The 19,705-nt window shown below is 35.7% G+C and overlaps 2 protein-coding genes across 3 annotated transcripts in view; one reads left to right on the top strand and one right to left on the bottom strand.

Annotated features, from left to right (window-relative positions):
* KIAA0825 (KIAA0825 ortholog) overlaps positions 1 to 3,117 on the bottom strand; it is a 402,948-nt gene extending 399,831 nt beyond the window's left edge. Inside the window, exon 1 of the mRNA XM_033401054.2 lies at positions 3,013 to 3,117. The gene's annotated coding sequence lies outside the window, so the exon portion shown is untranslated. The remainder of the gene's footprint in view (positions 1 to 3,012) is intronic.
* A 39-nt stretch (positions 3,118 to 3,156) lies between these two features.
* SLF1 (SMC5-SMC6 complex localization factor 1) overlaps positions 3,157 to 19,705 on the top strand; it is a 65,959-nt gene continuing 49,410 nt past the window's right edge. The window contains exons 1-5 of one of the 2 annotated variants that reach the window (XM_004263528.4): positions 3,157 to 3,281; positions 11,578 to 11,691; positions 11,860 to 11,935; positions 13,282 to 13,522; positions 18,818 to 18,980. In XM_004263528.4, coding sequence (XP_004263576.1) covers positions 11,578 to 11,691; positions 11,860 to 11,935; positions 13,282 to 13,522; positions 18,818 to 18,980 — 594 coding nt within the window. In that variant the 5' untranslated portion in view covers positions 3,157 to 3,281. Of the gene's footprint in view, positions 3,282 to 8,420; positions 8,577 to 11,577; positions 11,692 to 11,859; positions 11,936 to 13,281; positions 13,523 to 18,817; positions 18,981 to 19,705 lie in introns of those variants that run through there. The other variant, XM_033401141.2, reaches the window with a different exon arrangement.

Below are 19,705 nucleotides of genomic sequence, written 5' to 3'. Positions count from 1 at the left end.
CCCAACTAAAGTCAGAGGATTTTTGAGCCAGAAGGGACTTTATAGATCATTTAATCCACCCTTATGTTACAGATAAGAAATATGATCCTCAGAGAAATGTTTCCCTGTGTATATACCCAGTCAGTAGATGAGCAGGATTAAAATCCAGTTGGAGGCAGTATAGGAAAGTGGTTAACACTGTGGCCTTTGGAGTCAGCCTTGGTTCAAATCACAGCTCTGGTACTTAGTGACTGTGTGTAGCCCCGGAAACTTTACAAAGCTTATCTTTTGTCTTCTCATCCCTAAAAGAAGGATGATACTTACCCCATAGTGCTGTGAGGATTAAACGTAACACTGCACAGCAGAGAGTAAGCAATAACAAATATTAGGTATTCTCTTATCTCCTGTCTCACTGCCTGCTCTTCTTTGCAGGACACCACATTGCCTTTTATGGATGAGTTGTGGAGTGGACAATACATTTCAGGGTCAAAGTGAGTAAAGATAAAGAAGCGTGCATTTATGTGGTAAGTCCCTTTAAAAAAAAAAAACACATGTACAAATATTTCTCTGCGGATAAATAACACTTTTAAAAGGAATTGTTCATTCAATAAATATCTATTGAGCCCCTACCACATGCCAGGCGCAGTGCTAGATGCTGAGTATGAGATCAACAAAACAGATCTAATTTCAACCTTGATAAGCACTGAAGTTTGATTGAAAACAAATATCACTGAGATCTACCTGTGGGACATGCAAACCAAATATCTTTCACAGAAGTCAATAAAATGTAATGGATATTAGTATTTGAAATGAGCTATACATATGTACTTGTGCCTTTTTGTAAAACAAGATATTCTTTAGAATTAAGTTCTATGTCATTTCTAGTACTGGTCATTTCAACTAGATTTTAGTAAATTCCTTGATAATTAAGCTATTTCTATTTCTTTACATAAAATAGAATATTGCAAGGGGTAGGTTTAGTTAAGCATATTCTCCTGAAATATGTTAATCACCATCTGTCTGAGGGTTACAAGACTGGAATAGAACAGTTTTGCTAACAGCCAGTACATAGTAATTCCTTACAGGGCATCACAAAGTTCAATTTTATGAATCTGTGCTCATTCACTCATTTTCTCTCTTTTTACATACACACAAATAGAAGCTGCCTAAAGAGATAGCTTTAGGGTTTTGGAGTCACTAATATACTGATGGTCTCTAGATTGCTTGTATTTGTTTGAGTTAGGATGATAAAACTGGCTAAGGATCAATACAGAAAAGAATTTGGATTATTCATATGTCAAAATTACCTTATGGTGATTCCTTAAATCCCTAACACATTCCTTAATCCTTAACACATTAAGGAATTAATTCCTTAACAAATTCCTTAAATCTCTTTATACTCAAGTTTTGCTATCCATTTGACTTTGGAATGTGATATACTATCCAATTTTACCTGAGAGTGAAAAGAATGATTTTGTTATTTATGAAAGGAAGTATAGAGCACAGTAAAAAGAGCCCAAGTTTAGAGTCAGGTAGACTGGGTTCAAATCTCAATTACCATTTAATTGTGTAATTTGTAAGAACATCTGAGTCTCGGTATAAAATGTTTGCAAAATAGGGATAATACGATTTTTCTTGTAGAACTATAGTAAGTTTAAATAAGATAATAGCTGGCAGACAGTAGCTATTTGTGGTTAGTGTTCGTGGTTGGCTATATTAATTTAAAAAGAGATCACGAGTCAAGAGCATTGATTTAAAAACAAAACAAAACAACACTGCTTATCTAAAAACTAGTTGCTATATAGAAACATATAACCTCCCTTAAATTATCAATATTTATAATCCTTGCAACTGGGGAAATAAGGAAAAACTACAAGATTTAATAAGAATGGCAAAATTGGGATCAAATGAGATTATAAAAGTTTGAATTGTTAATCAACAGGAGATTAGTGTGTTTGTTACTCTCAAAAGGTAACAAGGCATTTGCTTGATGCATTAAGGTCCTTGAATTGAATAATGCATTTTTCTTTATGGTAGAGTTATCCCTAGAACTCTTTGTGGAACTGGCTGTTTTGAAGGGAAAAAAAAAAATCAAGCAGCTGCCTCTTATGGAACAGGTGATTATTTAAATATAAGGTGGTGAGTGAAAACTTACCTGAAAAACTGCATTACTCAAGAAAGAGAATTCACCAAAAAGAGGTTCTCTACATCACATTTTTAAAATCTTCAACGGAATGAGCACCTTCCCTCACATTACCTCTTCATCGTAAGCAATTTCTCTTTAAAGCTATTCTAACTCAGACCTCCATCTACAATTCTCCTGAATCTTTCATTATCGAGGAAGCCTGGAACAGTGCAGAGGCACTCCTTTCTGAAAGCACATCTATTCCTGACCACTCCTTTCCAAAAGGTAACATGTGTATCTAAAACCCATGCGTGAAATTTTAAGCTTGCTCTCCTATCTCATTAGCTCATAGCAGCCAGGAAAACAAAGACCATTCTCACCCAATTCAAACGGCGGCGGTATCGTTGAGTTCTAAATCAGGAACGACCCCCTCATCCCACTTCCAAAATATAAAAGGTGCGCACTTCAGCCGACTGCCTGTCTCCCAGGCATTGCACCCCAGGATAATGGAAACAGTGCTCAGGAAAAGGATGGTAAAGCAGCTCTCGAAAATCGAGGGTGACTAAACCCTGCCAATGGGAGAGTGTGGACACTCCTTGATCATTGGTAGAGAGACTGTACTAAACCGAGTCGCGGTAGAGGTGTCTTTGGCCTTGCGCAGGGGCACTTGGGGACCCGAGGTAGAGCTCCAAGTTGGAGATAGATACTGCGAGTGGAGAAGACCGTAAGTCGGAATCTCAAGGCCTTTTCCCGCAGCACACAGGGTCAAGCGCCACGGGGCTGGATGGGGACTCCTGGTTCTGGTTCAACCCTTTCCCGCTAATTACTCGGTCCGGATAAGATGCTACACGGAGCCTCGGGCGGACGGAAATACCAGGCCCAGGAGGCAACCCAGAAAAATCACTCACCAGTCTCCCACCTTCGGCGCAGAACTATCAGGAGCCTAGCGCGCCAGCCATAAGGAAGCCCTGAACCCGCTCAGACGACCCTGACGACGGCTCGAAAGCGTCACTGACAACCACCCGGAAATGGCACAATAGCTTCCGGGGCCGCGGAGCGCGCGGCGGGAAATTATTTCCCAGAGCCCGGATTAGCGAAGCAGCAAGTGCTGCGGCAGTCTTCTTGCCTGTCACCGGCGCCACGCGAAGGAAGCAGCCCAGAAACTCCAACCAGGAAGGTAAAGGGCCTCGGCTCGGAAGACACAGTGTACCCTGACTGTGTCCTCCGTGCCCCCGAAGTTTCTGCAGCTCCCGGCTATGAGGCTGGGAAGGGGCCGGGTAGAGCGGTGGCGGTGCTTACCTCTGACGCTTTCCGCAGCCGTCGTTGGTTCGCACTCGCCCGACCCGCCGCGCTCGGCGCGCGCGTCGATGGGCTGCAGCCGCAGACCCCGCCGCGCTCCGCCCGTGCCGCGGCGGGGACGGCCCCGAGCGCCTCTGCAGTGCAGGGCTGAGCCGCTTCCCTCGCCTCCTGTTTGCGCAGCTCCGCAGCTCGGTCTCCTGCCAGGAAGGCGCTAGGCCACTCGCGTCTCTCGTTTCCATAGAACCGACTGGGACGCCTCTCCCTGAGTCCCAGATTCTTGGCTGCTTTCCATAACTTAGCGTCAGTGCAGGTGGTGGGAATCCCCCAGGCCCACCTTCCTGTGAAGAGGAAAATGTTATCATTCATTTCTCCCTAGTAGAATTCTAAACATATCCAAATGGTAATGAACATCTCTGCAGCTACTGTAGGCCTTGAAACGCGCGCGCGCGCGCACACACACACACACACACACACACACACACACACACACACGTTTCCCTAAAGGGAGCGGGAGTGGGGAGGGGTGCTGTGTTCCTGGGGATTATGATATCAGCTGTTGGAAGGCAGGGAATAAGACAAAGTGGTTATCCTGAGATTTCTTCTGCTCCCAAAACCTCTGATTGAATATTGACAAAAACGTGATCTGCTTTGAGTACTCTATATCAGGATTTGACCCAGAACTTGGACGGAGCTTGATTTTGGAAGCGTCAAGCTATTTTTGACTGATGAATATCCTATACCAAAAAAAATTTCCGTCGAGGCATTAGGAATGAACATTTAAACCGAATTTCCAGTGTACGTGTGACAGACTGCGCCTTGTAAACTTTTGGGTTTGTGTTATTACCTTATACCTCATTTCTCAGAAGTACCTATTGATGTGCAAGATGTTCCCATTTTAGGCAAGTTTGACTAACCAGTATTGGTGTTTAGGTGAATTTTTATAAGGGAGTTAATTTGATTATGTCTAAGTTAACTCAGAGTGTTAAGTTAAATGTACTAGGATGTTTAAATACTTGAATGTATAAATTTTTATTGTGAAGACAATTAGGCTTCAGTAATGCAAATGTGCTCCTATTAGATCTGTTTTCTAAGTACAGATTTTCTTTTGCCTTATTGACTTATGTTCGATTATATGATTTAATATTTTCTTCCCTAAAGCAGAAAGCATAAGTCATGTTAAACAGTCTTTGAAAAAGTGGTCAAAGGTGGGTTTTTTCATAAAATTCAAAATGCTTAAGATTTCATAATAGGTATCCACAATTTACACTAATGTCCAAAAACATTGTTTTTAAGAAAACCAATAGTATAACTTTATTATCTAGACAGTATTTCCCTCTGAGATAATCTTTTCACTGTTTAAGCAAAACATTTAAAAAATAAAATCAATAATTCCATATAGGCTCTGAAAAAACAAAGTGAAGCACCCTCTTTCTCAAAAATAATAACTAAAATAGTACATAGTACATTTTATTTCACCTATTTCCTATTAGCAAATTTAAGGAGAGTCAATTAAAAGTAATATTCTATTTCTTTCTAAAGACATCTTACTGCTTAAAAGTAAAATATCCCTGAAACTTTTAAATTCACATAGTTCTTACTTTCTTGATATCAGAATTACTTTGAAATAAAAAACTGTTTTGTTATTATTGATGGAGAAGAAGAAAAGCCCATATGAATTAGTCTGAGTCATTAATACCAAATCCACTTTGAGAGGAAAATAATAAACTTTTTCATAAGAAAAAACAGCCCTCTTTAGATTGTTCCTAGAAATGCTTTGAAATTTTAGACAGTGTTATTTTTCTGTAATTAATTTGTAATTATGCTTAAATATTTTCAGTAATATTGCTATCTAAATGTCACCCCACCCTCACAGTAGATTCCTTTTCATATGATGTATGTTTCTCTTTTATTATTTGAAAGTAGATTGCTTTGTAAAATTAAAATTTGGTTAAAAGTATTCAACTAAATTCTGAAATTAAAGTCAAAGTGTATTGTAGAAAGGACATACAGTTTTTGCAGAAACAGACTTAGATTTTGAATCTTGGTTTCACCATTTACTAACTTTGTACCCTTGAGCTAGTTTCTTAATCTCTCAGATCTCCCATTGTTCTCATCTGTATAAGTACGGCAAATAGCACTTACATTTTCAAGAAGGAAATGAGCATATACGCAGTATATAGGCCACAAAATCCTGCTTGGTCAATCTCAGACCTTATGCTACTACTAAGTAGTACAAAGTTCCTAGGATACTAAAGCAGGTTTGACTTTCATCCCCCATGGCTAACCAACGTGTTCTGTCCTTCCTTTTTTTTTTTATCCCTAAACATCTCTCTCATTCATCTTGCTTCTCTTAAGGCCCCTTTATCCCTAAAACTAGCATCTCCAGTGCAGCCTGTGCCTTGTACAGTACCGGATAGATTGGACCTCTCCCTAAGTCCTCTTAGCCTTTCATTTCTTCCCCATCATACTCATTTTGGTGCTACTTCTCCACTTCCTCCCTCCACTGCTAAGTCAGTCATCAAAGAGACTAATTATGACTGCTGCTTTCCGAAATAATGCCATTGAAGTAAGAAATCCCTGAAGTCTCACCATTGGTGACCTTAGTCAAATAATTTATATATATATACGCACAAAAACACATGCATACACATCTCTGATCTTTGAAGGATGGGACAGGAAACAGATACTATGTCTTTAAAAAAAAAAATTTCCAAAGCCCAGCTGAATTATATTAAGCCAAAGGCCTAATTTGGCTCCTAGGCCAAGAGGATGCAGAATTCCTGAACTCCACTTGATGTTATAGCATTCAGAGCCAAACAGGATTTTACTCACACGGTATGAGTAGTGTGATTTGTGTGTTCCTTTTGTAGTATTGGTTAAACAGAGCCAACACATTTAACATTATTTACTTCCCAGTTCAATGCTTTAGATAAGAGAAAGCATAAAAATCTTTTAAACTCTTAAATTCAAAGCAGCAGTATTGATTGAATTTAAGGATTGGTATGTCCTTTCCAGAAGCGGGAAGTTTTAATGATTTTCCTTAGTAGCTTTAAAATCAAAGTAGAAGTAGGTTTAAAATCAGAATAGTTCACTAGAGTAACAAACATTAAGACACCACTAGTTTTCAACCTGTTGCCTTAAAAACCATGAGATACTCAGTAGTGTGGAAAAAGACCATGATGTGATTTTACATAAAAATTAAGATCCAGAACTATATAATCTAAATTTTGTTTTTTAATATTTTTTCACACACAAACATAAAACCTTCAAGACAGACCCCTCCCCCATTCCCAAATGTTAATGATGGTATTACAGAGTAAAGGAATTAGCAATTTTAATCTTTCTATATACTTTGTAGTATTTTTCAAATTTTATATCCTGTGTTAATTAAAATTAAAGCACAAATTGGTAAAAGTTATTTTGGGGGAAGTTTTTAGTTCTTAAATGCAAATATATAAATAAAACTTTTTAAAATAAATCCCTTATTTATCTTAGTTAGCAGCATACAATTTATAAGATGCATTATATTCTCAAAGTTCTATAATAACCTGTGTCTGATCATAAAAGAAATTATAATGCGAAGTAGGAAAGGTTTATCCTTATTTTTCTGTCCCAGACCTCTATAAGCATCTCGCACCTCTTTTGCAGCACTTTTCCCTTTCACCCAACTGTTACACCCTGCTCTTTCATCCTCTTTTCCATACCAGACCTTTCTATTCATATCTCTATTACTGCCTCTGTTTCTCTGAGTTCTCTTAACATATTATAGCTATGTGTTATATTCCTGAAAGGTGTTCTAGCTACGTATCATATTATAAAGAATTCATAGACCTAAAAGCTAGTATGTAATAAAATGTTCTTAATTATGATGATGACTGCTATAGGTTTATTTGCATTTCTAACTGGCACCAACTGCAGAAGAATCTCAGGCATCAGGGATAGGCCCATGTGGGAGATATTTTGGGAAAGTCCACACCACAGAGACAGTTGCTTGTTCTACATAAATGCCAGCTCTGTTCACAATCATTATCTCCTTAGTTGTGTGTATTATATGATTCAAGGTAAGTAGATTGTTTTTTAATTTACTACAAAATTTTTAAAAATTATTATGAGAGTATTTCCTTGTAACTAAGAATCTCGTGTATTTTTTAACTTTTTGACAGTAAAGATAAAATGTCTGTTAAAAATAAATGCTTTTTTTGTTTGTTTGTTTTCTTTTCCAATTGTGTTAGGATAGTATCTTCTGTGTGAATACTTCAAGGATCACCTCCTATATTTCCTAGAAAAATATCTAATTTCTAGAAATACTACTCGTACAATTATATTGCAGTTTATTTACTTTATTTCTTGAGCTGCAAGACTTCTAGCAGTTAGCTTTTCATCTTCCATATCCCAGAACCTATTACCAGCACAAAACTTGACTTTGAGTTGTCTGAGTCATTGATAGGTATTGCACCAATGTTGTATAGTACTTTCTTTGGGTTCACTGGTATATCAGGCTATTGTTTATTGTTTTCTTACTCCTGGAGGGTCATAGGAAGAGCCATTAAACCACTAATTTTATAAGTATAAATCTATCTTTATCTATATATGTCTATGTCTATTCTGGTATATAGACATAGAACTATTTTCCCATGTAACTATGAATTAGATCTGTGGTTATTAGTTTGTCATGTGATGTGGTATTAAAAAGCATTGATAAATGTATTGTAAATTCTGTTACTTCAAGTAGATCATTTTATTATAGGACTGTATTAGATTAGGTTAATGGAATTTGTTCTTTAAAAAAGCTGTGCTAGTTACTGTGTACCATCACTGGGATTCACGATTCTGTGGAAGTTTAGCTAATAGCCCAGTTTTTCTGATAAACTTGTTAATGTTATGTATTCTAAGTTTTTTTAACACTCATATTTTCACGCTGTTTGAATCAGGAAGACCAGCTTTTTCACTTGTATTTCTTACTGGCCTTTCCTCTTTGCTTGTTTAATATCAGTTTCATTTTACTTGTTTTTCAAAGGAAAGAAGTTGCTGTTAAAAAGGCTTTCCTGATTTCTACCATTAAGCACCATTGGTCCTGTTTTCATTTTACTGAGGACTCTTGCTTTCACAAAAAATGCTGTTAAATATGTAAAGTGGCTATAATTGCTCCATCATAAAGACAGTATGATTTAAGGTGAAAACTTTGCATTATACACGACTCAAATAAGTCCAAGTTATTTAGTAATTTATGCATCAAACCAAAATATGTTAAAATGGCACCTTGTTAATAATAAACATTCAGATTGTGAAATAGCTGTTACTAACTTGATCTAAATGAGGAACATAGTGTAGTAGATTTTTTTTTCCTTATAGTTCTGTATAACATATTTAGTTCTCAGGAAGTAGAAAAATAAAAGTTAAGACAATTTTTAAATAAGACTTTTTGAGTGGTAGCATTACAGTGATTTTTTCATTGCTTTCTGTATATTCTTATTACTTAACAGTAGTTTCTGTATGTCAGCATTTTAAAATAGCCAGATGGGCAAGATTTTAGGTTTTTAAAGCTACTCAGACTTCCCTTCTTTGGCAGCATTTCTTGAAATACCTACTAAATTGTTTTTCAAACTCTTAAATACATAAATAAAATACAAGTATAATAGTAGGCAAAATATATACAGTTAAAACACTTGTATTCCTCTGCTAAAAATGGCTTTCAATAACTATAAAAACAATTAGATTGCCTTTTCCATTAGAATATCAAGGTGGTATTCACAGATATGTTGAATTTCACTAGTCTAGTGTTTCTGAAAGGACCTGTTACTTTCTAAAGGAAATTTGCTTAAGGTCTTTGTCATTCCCTAGAATTAGTGATAGCAGTGTTTCTGCCTAGTTTTGGTTATATGCCTTATAATTCCCATGTGGCTTTATTGTATGTGTGTTAATATGTGTTCTGCATCAGACTAATTCATTATTATTTCTAGTAACAGAGGACATTTTTGTAAATTTTTTATATATTGCTATTTTATATTAATGGATATTATCACTCGAGCTATGTTATTTAACCCATGTAAGTGGTTTAAAAATTTGGATGATTAATACAGTAGAGTTCCTTATGCAAGAAGCTACTTACATTTTAATTACTGATGATAGTATTTTACATGTTTGATTATTTCATAAGACACCAAGCCCTACTGTGTTCACCTTATAATTTTGTACTGGCCAAACTTATAGAAATTGTTTCATCAAAGAGCCTTATCTTTTTTTTTTTCAATTTTATTTTTGCTGCGTTGGGTCTTCGTTGCTGCGCGCAGGCTTTCTCTAGTTGCGGTGAGCAGGGGCTACTCTTCGTTGCGGTGCACGGGCTTCTCATTGCGGTGGCTTCTCGTTGGCGGAGCACGGACTCTAAGCGCGCAGACTCAGTAGTTGTGGCGCACGGGCTTAGTTGCTCTGCAGCATGTGGGATCTTCCTGGACCAGGGATCGAACCCGAGTCCCCTGCGTTGGCAGGTGGATTCTTAACCACTGTGCCACCAGGGAAATCCCAAAGAGCCCTATCCCTAAAGACACTTTCTTTATGTTCTGTATCTTGAATTTTGGGTTTTTTAGGGGTTAATACGTAATATCCCTTTCCCTCCTTTGGAGCCAACAGAGAAATATAAAAGTCAGATAGGTTGAGGTCAAAAGATCACCCTTTTTACTGAATAAAAATTGGTTTAGAGGAGGTGGATTTGATATGCAACTCCAGTGTGTTTCTTATTACATAACTTCTGAATTGATTTACCCACCCAGGCAGTGCAGTACTATTACTGGCAGCTCCTTATGCCATGTCCACGTGCATTAATATGAACCATCTTTGCAAATATGCAGATGTGTCTGGCAAAGCATATTCAGTTAGTTCTCTCAAGTAGCTTCTCCTCCTAAAGCAAGGAGTGATGCAGGGTAGAGAGAGAAACTAGGAGTGCTATTACCCTAGCAAAAGTTTCACTCTTAACCCTGAGTAATGCTTTAAATTGTTTATAGTGAGACTTTCTTTCAACTTCTACTCTAAAATGAATCTCAACCTTTAAATAACTACATATGTGTATATAGTTTATAGGTATTTAATATAAATATATATATAACATGTATATGCAGTCTTTGAAAATAGAGTTCCTATAAAGAACATTTTTAATTTCACCAGTTGTCTATTACAAGTCCTGGTAATAGTTTTTGTTATAATTTTTGAAGTTTACTTTTAATTGTTTTGAAAGAAGCCAACTGCTGTTGCTCAGCCTGTGGCATTAAGTGAATACTAATCCAGAGCTAATGGTGACAGTTGTTAGAGAAATGAAAAAATTACCCTGATTTCTCTCCTCACTGCTTTCCTCATCTTTAATGAGAAACTAGATTTTCTCCAAGATGATCTAGGTCTGAAGTTCTAACCTCATGTAAACAAAAACAAAAAAAGCTGTATTCTAATTAGAAATGCTGTGAATTTTCCTATTGTTGGCCAATAAATGTACCACCTCAAATACAAAGTGCTTTGTGAGCTCCATTGAAATATAGGTTAATGTCCCTATCAAAATATATTTGAAACCCACATGATTTTTTCAGTCTACTTTGTAAGTGATGAAATTAACATATATATAGCACAGTTAAGAAATGTAGATTGGGAATAACTTAGTATATACCTACTATACTAAATTATTTGTTGTAAGTGCTGTGGTACCATAAGTTTATCAAGTTCTCCATTGATTTATAAATATTCTTCAATATCTGTCCACAGACACTTTTAAAAGTTAGTATGAGATCTGAGGGTGTCATTGTCCACAAGTGTCCTTGTTTCCAACGCTCTTAGCAAAAACAATACTTTTAAAATGAAGCTAATATTATGCTAAAATTTTATAAGTATCGGTCTTTTTCTGAAGAGTTACATTCATCATTGTGTTTTAGTGGCAAGTAATGTAGTAATGCAAGCTTTCATTGTTCAGACCAGAAAACAAATCTCACTTTATATACAGCTACATTTTGAGAAGATCGCTTTTAAAACTAATTTCTATTGCACATAGGCAGTTTGAACATTGGTATTTACAATTAAGCCTTATATGTTAAGTAGTTTTAGTTTTTATTTTTAGTATTCATAGTTAATAAAAAATAATGTCAACCCTGTGAATACTATCTTTAACATATGTTGTCTTTTTTATGTGTATATGTTAGATGGAAGATGGTGCCCCAAAACATATTATCCAGATGACAGGATTTAAGATGGAAGAAAAAGAAGCTCTAGGGAAATTGCTTTTAAAACTAGATTGCACTTTTATCAAGAGTGAGGTGAGTACAGTAACTTAAAAAGTTCAAGATATAGTTGAAGAATAACTACAATTAAAATGTTGGCCTAAGAATGATAAAATGCACCCTTGATATTGCAAGAATAGAAAAAATACCTTAAAAAGGAAATCTTCCGAAGTAACATTTTTTCATGTGGATTTTTCCTTCCAGAAATACAAAAATTGTACACATCTAATAGCTGAACGCCTGTGTAAGAGTGAGAAGTTTTTAGCAGCTTGTGCAGCAGGTAAGTTAACTACCTTCCTCTCACCTTTGAAAAAAAAATCTTCATGGTGAAGAAAAAGTACCTTAATCTCTGGGAAGATAGTGTGTTTATTATATTAAACATAAATGTGGTTCTTATATTTTTCTGAAAATACTTGTTTATTTATTTGGTTGCACCCAGTCTTAGTTGCGGCTCCAAGGCTCCTTTAGTTGCAGCTCCAGGGCTCCTTAGTTGTGGCATGTGAACTCTTAGTTGCAGCACGCATGTGGGATCTAGTTCCCTGACCAGGGATCAAACCTGGGCGCCCTGCATTGAGAGTGCGGAGTCTTATCCACTACGCCCCCAGGGAAGTCCCTGAAGATATTTGTTTGATATATTTTTGCTTTGATTTTCTGAATAGAACTTTGTAACACTTGAAAAACGTATTAAAGAGGCAGAAATATTTACTTCACCTAGTAAGTGCTTCATCTAAGAAAAAATATTTTAATAAAAAGGTTTGGCACAAAATGCCGCCCCCCCCCAAAAAAAAATCTTTTGTTGAATCCTCAGCGATTTGCAGTCAAGTTTCTTTTCTTTGATCTATCATTGGAAGAGTTACTGTTTTTGCTCTCTTGCTCCTGTTTCCCCTGCCATCCATGCTATGAAGCAATCATTCTATTTTATTTTTCTAAGATTTTAAATTCTATAAACCTAAATTAGGGCTTAGTGTCTTCTGCCTTTGTCACTATTGATGTTTTTCATATACTTTTCTCTCCTGTGATTGATTTGGCATATCATTAGTCCACTTGTTTTACTTTTTTTTTTTTGCAGTATTTAACTCAGGTGAATTTACCATTTTTTAGAATAACTTACCATAAAAAAATTTGTATTCATTATTACACAAATGAAAGCATATATTTCCCCTGCTGTTTAAAAAGATCATTTATGCCCAGATCAGAATGTTGTTACATATCCTAGAAAATTCTCTAACTCAGTTAATTTGTTTTATATAGTGTAACAATGCTGTAAACATTATTGGAAAAGTTTTTGGTATAGAAGGAAGAATATAAACCTCACTCAAAATGGTGAATAATAATAGTAGTCATAATTTAAGTAGTACCACATTTTATTAATCCTTTGGTTTATATTTTACTTAGTAACAGTTAGAATTAAAATTATTTATTATGGGAAAGTTTACATACAATGTTCAGTGATGTTGTAAGCCTTTCACTATCAAAAAATTTAAGAAAACATAGTTCAAAGATAACATTGGCAATGTAGAAAAAGGTGTTGAAAAAGGCCAAATTTTATTTGATATTTGGTCTTTATTGTTTACCATTTATCAGAACCAAAATTCTTCTGTGACTGACAGTTCATTTGCTTTCTAGGAAAGTGGGTACTAACTAAGGACTACATAATTCATAGTGCCAAAAGTGGCAAATGGCTTGATGAAACAACTTACGAATGGGGATATAAAATTGAAAAAGACTCCCATTATTCACCTCAAATGCAGTCTGCACCTAAAAGATGGCGTGAAGAACTGAAACGCACTGGTGCTCCAGGAGCCTTCCATAGATGGAAAGTTGTCCTCCTTGTTAGAGCTGATAAACGAAGTGATTCTCTTGTAAGGTGAGATTTCATAGAAGCTAAAGCAGTGAATGTGAAAACAATTTTGGTTTGCTTAAATACCTTTTTGTATTTCTTTGCAATTATTCATTTATTCCAAATGAGCCTTGATGATTTACTCTTTGATCTCCTAGTTAAGCCATTCTGCACTTTTAAGCGTATGTGTCTGATGGAACAAAATCTGTTTTATAAGTATTGCATTATTCTCAGGGTCTCTGTTTCACCTTCCATGTTATTTCTTTGCAAACTCAAGTAAAATCTTTATTTTAAATTGGAAGATATTTGTTTTCAGTTGTGAAGCACTTACAGTTTTTTGTAAGTGAAGTATTACGTTAAAGGCATTTTTCTAGGTTTATGTGGTGTAGTCTTCATGGTTCATACTGTTTCCATCATAATTTCATTTCTTTTTATCTTTTACACCATATTTTAAGAAGACTTCTTATTGGGTAAACCGTATTCTTAGACTGCTGTGACTCTTTTTGCCGGGAGAGCATGGTCTAAGGGCTTTTTGTTACCTTTACTGAAGTGTAATTTATAGACCATAAAATGCACAGATTTTAAGTGTATACGTTTTGATGAGTTTGGACAAATTTATGCATCCATGTTACCCATACTACAATCAAGATCTGTAACATTTACATCATCCTAAAATATTCCCTTGTGTTTTTGTACATTTAATTCTGCACCACCAAACCAAACAACCACTAATTTCTTTTTTGTCACTGTACATTAGATTTGTCTTTTTTAGAGGTTCATATAAATGGGATCATACTGTATATACTCCTTTGATGTAGCTTCATTTGCCTGCCTTGTTATTTTTGAGATTCATCCATGTTGTTGTGTGTATCAGCAGTTCCTTTCTTTTTGTTACTGAGTAGTATTCCACTCTATATATATATATCACAGTCTGTTTATTCACCCATGGATGGACATATGGGGTTTTTTTGGTTTTGGTTTGGTTTTGCTAATATGAATGAAGTGGCTATGAACATTTGAGTACGAGTCTTCACGTAGATGTGTTTTTATTTCTCTTGGGTAAATATCCAGGAGTGAAATTGCTTGCTCAGATGGCAGTTGTACATTTAACATTATGAGAAAATGCCAAACTGTTTTCCAACTTGTTGTACCATTTTACATTCCCACTAACAATGTATGAGAGTTCCAATTGTTCTGTAATTACTTTGGAACTATTGTCCAAAAATGAGGTGACCATATTTGTGTGGTCTATTTCTGAACTTCTTACTGTTCCATTGATATCTATATCTACTTTACACCAAAACACTGTTTTGGTTACTATAGTATTATAGTGAGTCTTGAAATCAGGTCTTGTGAGTCTTCCAACTTTGTCTTTTTCAAAATTGTTTTGGTGATTCTGGATCCTTTATATTTCCGTATGCATTTTAGAATCAGCTTGTCAACTTCTACAAAAAAAACAAGCTGGGATTTTTATTGAAATTGTGTTGAATCTGTAGATCAAATTGGGAAGAATTGAGATCTTAATATTGAGTCATCCTATCAGTAGACTCTGTTTCTCTCCAGGGCTTCTTTAATTTCTGTCATTAATATAGTTTTTGTTGTATAAACCTTGCACATATTTTGTTAAATTTAATTCTATGTACTTCATATTTTGGGATGCTATTATAAATCGATTGCTCTGTAAGTTTTTATATCCATTATTTAACTTTTCTCCTTTATTCTGTTAATATGGTAAATTATTTTGATCAATTCGTAAATGTTAAACGAAACTTGTATTCCTGAGAGAAATTCCACTTCACTGTAGTGTATTATCCATTTTTAACAATTGCTGATTCTATTTATAAATATTTTGTTGAGAATTTTTGTATCCTCAACCTGATAAATGACATCTATGAAAAAATCTAAACAATATCATGAATTTTTTTTTTCCACCATAATTGGGAACAAGACAAGAATGCCCCCTCTGACCGTTAATATTCAGGATTTTACTAGAGGTACTAGCCAGTGCAATAAGGCAAAGAAAATAAATAAGAGGCATAGAGTTGGAAATAAAGAAATAAGAATACTTGGTTTTATTTCCAAAAGACATGTTCATATACCAAATAATTTACTAAAAAAAGCTATTAGAACTAATTAATAACTTTAATCAAGATCACAGGATAATAAGTGACTAAATAAAAATTGTGTTTTCATATGCTAGTGATGCAATTGGAAATTAAAATTGAAAAAGCAACACAACTCTTGGTTTTTGGTGATTTGATTATGTATCCACATATATGTGTGTGCATTTTGTTTATTGTTTATTATTATTTATGTTACTTGCTTGGAGTTCTCTTAGCTTTTTAGGGAAACGGGAGTTTTTGTCTTTTTTAATTTTGTGAAATTCTTGGCCATTATCTTGTAAATTATTGAATTGGCCAAAAAGTTCGTTCAGGTCTTTCCATAATACCTTATGGAAAAAGGGGATGCTATTATAAATATATTGGCTCTGAAAGTTTTTGTCTGCACCTATTGAGATAATTGGCTTTTCTCCTTTATTCTGTTAATATGGTAAATTATTTTGATCAATTCTTAAATGTTAAACCAAACTTGTATTCCTGAGAGAAATTCTACTTCATTGTAGTGTATTATCCATTTTTAATAATTGCTGATTCTATTTGCTGATTCTGTTTCCATGAGATCTTATGGAAAAACCCAAATGAACTTTTTGGCCAGCCCAATATTTGTTCTACTGTGTTCTTCCTCTGTAGATCCATTATCCATATTTTAGACCATTTGATTCCGTTCCACAGTATTTGCTTTCTCTGTTTTGTTTTTTTTTCCCTTCGTGTGTGTGTGTGTGTGTGTGTGTGTGTGTGTGTGTGTGTTTCAGTTGGATACTTACTATTGACTTATCAGGTTCAATGATTTCTTCCTCAGTTTTGTGCAGTCTATTGATAAGCCTATCAAAGAAATTCTTCTTTGATATAGTATCTTAATTCTACCTTTTTGATTGTACTATCTTCTGAATTTCCCATATGTTCGTGCAAATTGTCCACCTATTCTATCTTTTAACATGTCATTCACAGTTATTTTAAAGTCACTTTTTTAAACTTTCAACATGTGGATCATCTCTTTGTGCTCTTTATTGTTTTATCTCTTGACAATGGTTTGGTTGTTGGTTTTTTTTCCCATTTTTGTGTATGTCTTGTGTTTTTTGCATACATAGACATTCCCTATAGAAGAACAGTAGAGGCTGAGGTGAATAATGTTAATATCCAAAAATGGACCTACTTGTAAGGCAGTTAGTATGGGGTCGTTGAGTTAATCTTGTCAATTGTTGAGCTGGCTTTGGGTTTTGTTAGTGCTATTTTCATCTTCAGCGCATCATTTCATTTTATTCCAGCAGTGGTTTACAGTTCCCTTGTGCTTAGCGTGGGGCCTGTGATGCTGGAGGTTTTTTAATCAGTGTTCTTTATTCATTCTCAGCTTTCGGTAGTCCCTTTACTATTTCATCACAGAAGGGCTCTTCATATTCTTCCCCTCTTGCTTCCTACTCATTTCTAGGTTGGGGAGTAAGGGTTGGTGTGTTTTCGTTTTGTTGCATAAGCTTTAGTCTTAAGCATTCTTCATGTTCTTGGTCTCTGGGGTTGGGATATACCCATTGCTTCTGTCTCAATTTCCCATGGCAGCCAAATTCTCCCTTGTATTCTGGGCAGGGTCTTGGGTAAGAGATTTTCTATCATCTCCCCCAGCATTAGGTCTCTGCTTTGTATTAGTGCAGGAACCCAGGCCCAAGTGTCATTCCTGCCCCTTCTCCAGGGACAGGTGGCTTTTGCTTCTATCCTTTATCCCTTTTTTTTTTGGCAGCACAGCAGGAAGTTTTCCTACCCCTTTCCCAAAGGCAGATGAGTTTTACTTCCGCTCTTACAACAAAAGCAGTGCATCTTTTCCTGGGTTCTGAAATAGAAGACTTTCTTACCTTACCCAAATAACTTAAGGCTTTTGCTTCATATGAGAGATGGATCCAGGGAAGTGGGCCTGGTTTTACATCTATCTCTTGTTGGCAGGCAGTCCCCACTGGCCCACCTTCGCTAACAATGGGGTTCCTGCTGTTACCTGCCCCTAATCTTTTTCGTGAATACTTAATAGATGCTGGTGGCAAAGAGCTTGCAACTGAGGGGGGCCCTTCCATGTGTCAGGGACTCTCAGTTATTCTAAACTTTCATTCTGCCTACACTTGGCCTTTAAATTTATTAAGATTTTACCTGATTCTTGCCTGCATTTATGGTGGCTACTTCTCTCTGGTGTTCTGGCAAAAGTGAAATAGTTTGTGTATCCAATCTCTTCACAAAGGTGCTTATCACTCTTTTGGAAATTCAATTTCTTGGTTGGCTTATCTCAGTTCTCTGATAGGTTCATGAAAAGTTATGATTTTGTGGATTGTTTGGCTTTTTTCTTACTGTCAGGTTGTAGTAGTGTTCTCTTGGCTTTCTAAATCCTCTGCAGTAACGAATTTTCATGAAACTTTTGGGTGTGTTTGTGCCTGTGTGTCTGTGTGTGTCTTCTGAGCCTAAATGTAAAATGTATTTCTTAATGTAGATCAAAGTTATTAAACTTTTTCAAAAGCTAATTTTTAGAAGAAGTTTGGCAAGTTTAGTTCTGTTTTTTTGTGGTCCAGAATGATTTCCTTGGAGGTATGTTGTCTTCTGAGGTAAACACTTTCTTAGAATTCTTGCATTGTTTTTTTTTTGGCTTATTGAGGTGACTTTTCCTTAGGAAATAAACTTAGTGTTCTATTTTTTTTTTATTCATCACACCATCACCCCCACTCCCTGCTGCTTTCCCCCCTTGTAAACTTAGTATTCTTGATTCTTAAAAACTTTTCCCATATCAAGAAACGGATAAGTAGAGGGAATAGCATGATTTCTCAAACACATCTGTTCTGAACAGCTTAAAATTTAGGAAATCATTGCAATAGTTATTCTCCGTGGCACTCAAATAGACCAAAGGAATTAATTCCTTTCAGAAAGATCTGCTCCTACTCCTAGGAAGTAATTGATTTAGATAATTTGACTAAACATACTTTCTTTTTTTTTGTTTGTTTGTTTGCGGTACGTGGGCCTCTCACTGTTGTGGCCTCTCCCGTTGCGGAGCACAGGCTCCGGACGCGCAGGCTCAGCGGCCCTGGCTCACGGGCCTAGCCGCTCCACGGCATGTGGGATCTTCCTGGACCGGGGCACAAACCCGTGTCCCCTGCATCGGCAGGCGGACTCTCAACCACTGCGCCACCAGGGAAGCCCCATACTTTCTTTTTAATATACTTTCTACATTTTCATTTAGAGTTTTGGAGGCTGGAAAAGCAAATGTTATTTTACCAAAAAATTCGCCAAGTGGAATAACTCATGTGATTGCCAGTAATGCGAGAATCAAGGCTGAACAAGAAAAAGATAACTTTAAGGCTCCATTTTATCCAATTCAGTATCTAGGAGATTTTCTTTTAGAGGTAAGTAAAAAACAAACAAAAAATTAGTAAACATTTTTAAATGTTTATTTTATAAAATATTGATACAGTGAAATGTAAAAATCAAATTATGTTCTGAGTTTTGAAAGTGCGATTAGAATTAAAATGACATTTTTAAGACAGTTGCTCTCAATTATTTAAATATTTGAGACTGTTTCTGATAAATCTGAAAAGAACTTACTAAATTTAAAATTTGTCTTATTTTAAGTCTCTACTTTTGTTTTCAGTGCTTTGGTGATGTTTATTACAAAATAATTTTAAGCATTTTAAACCAGATTATAAATAAAACAGCAGTGGGCTATAGTATCATATGAGAATTCTTCGGTATTTTCCCATTGGAAAAGAGGGAGCTGTTTCTAAGAATTTAGAAATATTTTCCTGTCCTTTTCCTCCACCTACATCTCCTCACTTGGTGCACATACCACTCCTTAAGTAGTTTGAATGGAAATAACCCTAGAAGAATTGCTCTAAAGGTAAGCAAAGAAGAATTTTTAAGAAGCGTCACTTAAGGTGGAAGAGAACCTACAGTATGTCTAAAAACTGAACCTTGGTCTTCTAGGAAAACTTAGCACCTTTTTCAGTGTTTCCCATCTCGATAGATACTATACAACCTTTTGTCTAATAATTTATGTTAGAAGCCTGGGAATCACCCTTGAAACCTTCCTTTCCTTTATTCCCCACATCTTGTCAATTACCAAGTCCTATTG

The sequence above is a fragment of the Orcinus orca genome, chromosome 3 (assembly GCF_937001465.1).
Source record: "Orcinus orca chromosome 3, mOrcOrc1.1, whole genome shotgun sequence".
NCBI lineage: Eukaryota > Metazoa > Chordata > Mammalia > Artiodactyla > Delphinidae > Orcinus > Orcinus orca.
Note: the sequence above shows the minus strand (reverse complement) of the source record. Positions and strands in the feature narration are given on the sequence as shown.